This window comes from Diuraphis noxia, unplaced genomic scaffold (assembly GCF_037042655.1).
Source record: "Diuraphis noxia isolate RWA-SAM2 unplaced genomic scaffold, SU_Dnox_SAM2 contig0002, whole genome shotgun sequence".
Classification (NCBI taxonomy): domain Eukaryota; kingdom Metazoa; phylum Arthropoda; class Insecta; order Hemiptera; family Aphididae; genus Diuraphis; species Diuraphis noxia.
In genome coordinates, this window is record NW_028301712.1 from 7,391,868 (window position 1) to 7,400,328 (window position 8,461).

Below are 8,461 nucleotides of genomic sequence, written 5' to 3' on the forward strand. Positions count from 1 at the left end.
TCTGGTGACTCACATTCACCAAATTTCAATATTCAATTATTCGGAATGATCAATGAGGCAAACAAAGCTACCTATAGACTATGGACAAAAAGTAAGTTGTCTACTTGTCGCCCCCACCCAGAAAAACAAAACATAAAAATGCGTCATTGACGAGGTATACAGTGTTGCAAAATTAGGTATCACGAAAGAACATTGAAAACAACGCTATCGGGAAAACTATCGATAAATCCGATAGTGCATGGAACTATTATAAAAAAAATTATAAAATAAAGACTGGATGCTATATCGTTTCAAAGTTTCAATGTTTCATTTTTATACGGACAGCATAAAGAGCTACGAAATGGATTGTGTTCATACACATATGCGTTTACAATATTACTCTGTTATGGACTAAATTCAAATGCAATTATTAATATGATTCATGTTGATACATTTAAACGGACCGGAAATCGTTTTCTACGGTAATATTATCAAACCCATATCCGTCTATACTATTTACACAAGCTACGTCGTCGAGAGCATGGTGTTCACAGTCGTCCGAATAATCTCTGAGGGTTCGGGCTGCCCAGGCCATGTCCCCCGAGTCCGAGACAACTGACTTGCTATAATAATCGCCTCGGCACTCCACAGCTATAGTGGTAGTAACAGCAGTCAGCTCGGAATTAAGTAAAAAGAGTTGCTTATTGTGTGCAACTGTGTAACACAATTTCAAACATTCAAACTATGAGTTATGACGTCCATCGTCCATCAAGCCGGGCTGCACGGATCGTTTATTTTTTCTCCCAAGTGCAGCAACGTACACACTGCACGAGAAACTGATATTGTTATTGCTCTACTCGTCCCACGATAGGCGGATGATAGCGGACGGACGCGTAACACGTCACGGACCGCCGCCACGGCGACGCCATCGCGCCCAACCGGAATCGCGGCGATGTTCTGCTCACGACGTCACGACGCGGTACCTATCGAACGACACGTCTTCCTCGCCGCGCCACAGTCGCCCAGCCATCGATTAATAATAGTAATAATGATATTATTATTAATCATTCCGATTGATGTTTTCCGATATCGTCTCCCGTAATCCGCGGTGTTATTATTACTATTATTATTATTATTATTAATATAGTGCACTATTAACATTATTATTATTATTATTATTATTACTATTATTATTATCGTTGTACGAGTAGTTGCGGATCACATGGTTTAAGTTCCTCGATAACGGTTATCATTGTCTGTCGTGTCCATTACGGTTGTGTCGCGGTGGTGTAGACGGTGTTGTTGTTGTCTATGCACAAAGCCACAAAGCCCCAGTGTTGTTATTGTCGGATATCGTTGTCGCCGCGTCCGTTCATCAAATTTTGGTTTCCCCATCGCCGGATAGCCGTCGCGCTCGCACGCTCCGTCGTTTCGTCGGATCCGATCGTCGTCGTCGTGCTTTACAAAGTGGTTCACATCGTCAGCGGTTTCTTCATCGGTGACGTCCGTCGTTGGGGCCGCCGCGAACAGCGTCGTTGCCGCGACGATCGTTGGCAGTGTACAACAACTGCAGTCGTTGGGGACACGGACACAACAAGTGGCTGACATCCGGTGCAAGAACCGAAATCCTCACGAAATACGGTTAGACACTATTTGTATTGTACTTCAACGCTATAGTTCTGTAATTAATTGTCGTAGTGATATTGACGTAGACACGTACCCTACGATCTAGGTTTAAAAATATCATAATCAACGTCAAAATTTGATGGGAATGTTTGGCCATGTTACATAGTTTGCATGCACTTGCCTTAACTCTAGTGGTGTTAAGCGATTGAGCAGTGTTAATCTATGTGGGTTCTGGCCGTGCATGGATTGGTTGTATAGATTTAGGCTCTTTATTTTCATTTTCAGGTTGTAGGTGCCCAGTTCTTGGGGTTCTAGTAATCTGTCTATGTCATGTATCAGCAATCACAGTAACGTGAACTGCGTGTCGGCATTACAGAAATTACTCCCTATATATTTTGTCTTATGGTTTTTAGTTTTATCTTAAAACAAATAATTCGTAGTTTTTTCCCTGTGAATATCTCGGTACTATCTACTTATTTTTGATTTTTGGTTCAACTACTTGTGCCTTATATATATATATTAAGCTAACTGGTTTAGTGTATTTAGTTAAGAAACTAAATTTTTTATTTCTCCATAAATAATTAAAAATTATTTAAATAGATTGGTGTATTGGTTGTATTGGTGTACCCATATGATCAATTTAAATTATGTGATTAAAAATAATCCTTATAGTTAGTGGTGACCCATCTACATATTTCCTTCCTGAATAATTATAGACACACTTAACTATAATATACATACACTACCTATACTATAGTAAGTAATATTTTAGATACAATTTTATGATAATATATAATAATTATACATTTTATATGAATATTCAAATAATATAACATAGGTACTAACCCCAGAAGTTCACTAATAGTGGGTCACGACTCATGGCCTAAAACTGGGTCACTAATAAATTCTTAGTGGGTCATGATTTTTTTTTTTTAATATTTAACAATCAGAATTTTAATAAACAAATTATATAGATAGGCATATATATAAAATGTTTTGGAATATTGTTCTACAGTTTAAGTATCAAATATACTTTAGTAAGTACAACATTTTTGTGTTAAATATTCTAATTATCAAGTATTTAAAAATTATAGGTTAGGTGTAACTAATATAACATAAGGTTGTATCTAATACTGTATTAGTGTATCTATCCATATAAAAATATATTATAATGTACTCAATCAAATCTAAATATTTGTTAATTATTATAATAAATTAAAACTTTTGCATTATCCCATTAAACAAATATCAAAATATAATTTAAGATAATATATAAAACAATGTAGTTATGTCAGTAGGTATGAATAATAATATATCAATAAGTAGGTAATAAAAATAAAATATATCTTATTTTAAACATTAAATTAATATTTATTCAATTTTTTGGTGATAACTAAAGTAATTTATCATTCAAATTATTAATTCCTAATACAACATTGATTTTCATTTATCATAAAATTTGTATGCTTAATAGGTAAAATCCACCAAGTACTTGGCTATGATTATTACTTGGAGTAGGTGCCTATATTATACCCTATTTTTTAGGAATAATGACCTAAACGTAAACCAATATTAATAATTGTGTGAACCAGATTACCAACTGTCAAAATTATTAGATGATTATCGATATTATTGGATGATGATCTTGATTAACAAAAATTATCATGATTATTAATATTTTGCTCTTGTAAAACTTCTCAAATTGTTCTTGTCTTGATCTGCTCTAACCGAGGTAAAAACTAATTACTTTTTACCAATTTGATTTCAATAAACACTTAATAACGTAGACCGGTTCTTACAATGTCCGATTTAAGTGTTAACTGATGGTTAGTGGGATTTTTAAAAGCAGAATTCTGTCGGTTAAGTGTCTGTTGACTTTAACCAGACATTGTAGAACAGCCCTTAGTGTAGGTACCTAGTTATTCATATATAATTGAAGTTAACCAAACCTATCCATAGTAATTTCCGAGGTAATTTCTAAACACCTAAAATTTAGGTCCCAGATAATAAACATTATTTCAATAATAATTGATTTTATCACTCCATCTTTATTACTGATACATTTTGAATTGCTGCAAACCAATACCTTTTTATTCAATCTACTGTTTGTTACTTGTTTTTTATGTATATACTTAAATTAATTTTTGTTAATATACTTTTGAATAATTAATCTTCCAATTAAATTAAATAAATTTGGGCATCTGGGTACCTATTAAGTGGCAAAACAAATCTAAAGTAACTCATAATCAAATCTTTTTTACCTGTTTATTTAGGTAGATTCTAATGATTTTTTTAAAAATATTTTTATTTTAAATGTTTCTATGTAGGTACTCATCGAGGCACTCATGCATATTACAAGTTATTGTATGGTTATTGATTTTTAAAAATTATCTATTCAGTATTTAATGATTATTATTTGTGTCACTAACTATTAATGCAACTAAAAATTGACATTTGATGAACTTTAGGTTGAGTTAACTATTTAAAAAAATCTATGTATAGAAATGTTCTTAATGTTGAATTCAACTTATATTTTCAAAATTTAAATTATAGCACCTACCTATTTAATGGTTAAATAAACAAACAAATAATAAAAAATATGGGTATCTACAGCAAATATAATAATATTTATGGAAGCAAAAAGATCATATCATGAACTTCTTAACTTAATATACCTAAATAACTATAATAAAAAAAGATAACATACTTTGGTAGTAACGAGGGCAGTAATTGTCTATTGTTTACTTAATAGTTTTTATAAAGAAACATAAGGTATATGTTGTTGTGTATACCAAGTCAAATATTTGATATAAAACTGAAATTTAAAGAATTTAAAAATATGTGTAGATTGGTTGCGCATATTTATTGATTGCAGTTTATCCACCTTACAAAAATAAATGTATCAGTATATTTGTTTTATTCCCAGTAAAATATTGAAAGTGTAAAAATGTAAAAATGTGTTAATATCTTAGATACATGTTAAATTTGTCATTATAATTATAGTATTTTTTTTTTTTTACAGTGCATGAGGTCTCAAACTGGAAAGAAGCCATTTCCATGTAAGGCCCATTTAAATTTTTCATGGTTAATGTCAAATTTAAATGTACACATGAGTTCTCGAACGGGAGAGAAACCATATACATGTGAGGTCTGCTCAAAATCATTTACTCTAAACCAGCAACTAATTACTCACATGAGGTCTCACACTGGAGAGAAGCCTTTTTCATGTGAGGTTTGCTTAAAACCTTTCTCTACAAATGGCAATTTAAAAATACACATGAGGTCTCATACAGGGGAGAAACCATTTTCATGTGATGTCTGCTTAAAAACGTTTACTCTAAATCAGCAACTAATAACTCACAAAAGGTCTCATACCGGAGAGAAGCCATTTTCTTGTGAAGTATGTCTAAAATGTTTCTCCACAAATGGCAATTTGAAAGTACACATGAGGTCTCACACTGGAGAAAAACCATTTTCGTGTGAGGTTTGTCTAAAATCATTTACTCTAAACCAGCAACTAATTACTCACATGAAGTCACATACGGGAGAGAAATCATTTTCGTGTGAAGTATGTCTAAAATCATTTCCTGTTAACGGTTCATTAATCAAACACATGAGAGTCCATGCAGAGAAAAAGCCATTTTGTGATCCATGTAAAAAATGTTTTCCCCAAAATGGTCAGCTTGTAAGTCATACAAGAATTCAGGAGGACCCAAGGATGTTAGAGGACAGTGCTAATTGTATGATGTCGACTTACAAAAAATCCTTTAATTTAAACAGTAATATTTATTAATTGACTGTTCAAAACAAAACAATAAATTGTCTATAATATAAGTTTCTAACATTTAATAAAAATAATTTTTGATGCTTAAATATATGTTTATATTTATTAATTAATTTAAAATAATTTGCTAGTGCAAATAATCTATGATAACAATATTGTTAAAATCAATATATTATATTATTTTTACACTTTTTTTTTATTATTGGAACTATTTGCTTACACAATTTAATACTATTGATATTTTATTTTTTTGAGTTAGAGTTATAAGACATGAATGCATTTTTAATAACTTGTAGTTATAAAATTATATTAAATACCTACTTTGTAACCTACATTCTACACTGGGTGTATATAACCTTAAGTGTAACCATCACAGTTCATATTGGCCTTTGGATTACGCTATGTGTTAGAGCTAATTGTCGGTGACAATATTATGTGCTAATGTACCTTATTTGAATAAAATGTATTCAATATAAATACAAATTTATTATTTATATCTACTTTTTAATTTTCTCAATTTTTTTCAAATAGTATTGTTGTTAATAAATATTAATACTATATTAATAATTAACTACCATGTTTCTGATAATATTTCAAATCTGCTACATTATTTTGATATAATTGTGTGGCTTGATATTCATAACAAGAAAAATATACTGTCTTTAATGAATGATCACAAGGCCAAAATGAACTGCATTAGTTATAACTAACATGACGTGCTTACTGCTTAGGATTTTATAATACTTCTATATGATCTAAGACGTATTGTATATATTGTAATTAAGTTATCCACTGCGTACATCAAATCATTTAGTAATAACTGATCTTGGTACGCATTATTTTAGATAGAACATAACTGTAAAAATATTGAACTCGTTGTAGTTTTAAAGGTTAATATTTTTATTATATTATTGTAGTAAAATCAAAGTGATATGCAATGTTGCATAAAATATTGGAGTAAGTTTACCATAATCGGTGTTCTGATATTAGTAAAATATGCCACAAATGTTTTGTTTTTAATGGATTGTAATATTGTATAATTTATTTTTATTTTATTTTTTTTTTTTTTGACATCATTGTAATAATATATTTTCTCAAAATCTAAGATCTAAAATAAATATATTCCATTTTATTGTAAATAAAATTTACTCTATGTGTAATAAGTATTTAATATTTATGACCATTTTTGATTAAACTATTTAGTTGTCAATTAAAAATGTACCTATCACTTAAAATACTACTTTTTTAGATATTTATTTTTATCATTTCAAATTCAAGCTGAATGAAAAGTGTATTGGTTTTACAATTTTATGTTTTTTTTTTAAATTTTATTAAGAATGGCACTGCAACTATTATAGAACAGACAAAATAAGTTTTTGTACTTAACTATCAGGAATATCATCTAAATTTTTAATTGTTCTTTCATTTTAATTTCTTATAGTACAATCAAAGGCATCCCAAAAGAAAACAAGATTTAAAATATAAACCAATTAATCATTTCAGTTTTATTTAAACATGAATACATATTCAAAATAATTGTTTAATTTTTGTATCAAGAATAGTATTAAATGTGGGGAATAATTAAAAAATTTCATGTTTACATAATCAGAAAAAATTTTAAAACTGTAATCAGCATTACATTTTTTCTCCAACAAAAACCTTTTTTTTGTGGTTTTATTGCTCCAAAACTAATATTTGGATGTTAGCTGGTATTTATACGATAGTACAAACATTCTTTGATGTAAGCCTCACTGAAGTTGTAAAATCATTTTTCCCCAATTTCCTTTTTATTCCATATCACCAATCACTAGTTTGGGCATATAAAACATTCAAAATCAAAAACTGACAGAATTTATAACATTCATTTAAAGAAAATGGTACCTACTCAAGCACAATATAAAAAACTTTTTTTCGGCCAGTCAAACCTAATTAATTTTTATAATCTTTATGAGTTGATTCCTGGCACATGGAATTGAGTTTTGCATACTTATTGAAATGTCTGACATCAATTTGTTTGCATAAGAGTATTTTAATTTTTATAACTAAGATATCGAACATTTTTAAATGTTGCTTAAATATTTTTGAAATAATTATAATAATGTATCTATATTGCCTATACGTTTCGCCGTACAACACGTTATACAGCAAATACGATACGATAAACTGTTGTTGATAATTCAAGTCTTGATAGTTGCTTATTTGATGTTTCGTTCATTTCGTTACAAAATATTCAATAGTGGTTTAATACATTAATATTTTAATAAATATATGTGATTCGATTTTATAGTACAAGCATTTAGTCAGACTGAACTAAAAATTTTTTTTAGAAAATTGCTCCTGTGAATTATATTATGTATACGCAAGAACGCACAAGAGTTTATCGGTTAGTGAGGTAATGGGGGGGGGGGGGTCAAACCCCCCCTTGAGTCAGTATAAAATTCGTGATGTAAATGTATTTATCTTACCATTTATTCACCACATTTTTTAGACTCGCCTGATTGATTTTTATTTTAAATATAATAATTTATAAATAATGAAACTTACATTCACCCATCTATTTCAAGGTTATATGGAATCATTTATATATCATTTACCTACATTAGGTACATTTCATTTGCTGGTTGCGATATAACTCTGTTTGGGTTTTCGTTACATATTTTGTCAGTAATGGAAAATCATTATATACGAACAATTTTGAAATTAATTTCAAACCACAGTACCGCCTACTATTTACACATAATTACTGCAGTTCCGTTTAATACACATTATTATATTATTTATAGTATTTTTTGTGTAGTGGGTAATATTTGTATACGATCCATAAAAAATATCTACAAGGCTTGACGAAATGTTTTGCGATTAGCAAGTCTACATGAAGAGTGACGACTATTCGCTTAAACTGGTTTGCAAAAAAAAAAAAGTTGGTCCGTTTCGTACGACATTTTTACACGGGTAAAATGTGTAACGTATAGAAGTACGTGTCGGCCAGTGGCCACGCGTCGTGACCGGTCGCGTGGTTTCCGTGACGGCTCTGCACTGCACCGTATAACATTATAATTTAAAATAACATTA

At 30.0% G+C, this 8,461-nt stretch overlaps 1 protein-coding gene across 1 annotated transcript; it reads left to right on the forward strand.

Annotated features, from left to right (window-relative positions):
- The first annotated feature begins 920 nt into the window (after nucleotides 1–920).
- Nucleotides 921–6,624, forward strand: LOC107169328 (uncharacterized). Its single transcript, XM_015519049.2, has 2 exons — nucleotides 921–1,620; nucleotides 4,628–6,624. The coding sequence occupies exon 2, from the start codon at nucleotides 4,631–4,633 to the stop codon at nucleotides 5,396–5,398; it is 768 nt and encodes a 255-aa protein (XP_015374535.1). The 5' UTR covers nucleotides 921–1,620; nucleotides 4,628–4,630; the 3' UTR covers nucleotides 5,399–6,624.
- The last annotated feature ends 1,837 nt before the right edge of the window (nucleotides 6,625–8,461 follow it).

What these genes read in the sequence shown, in the direction of transcription:
- LOC107169328 (XM_015519049.2), top strand. Translation starts at nt 4,631, where the DNA reads ATGAGGTCTCAAACTGGAAAGAAGCCATTTCCATGTAAGGCCCATTTA.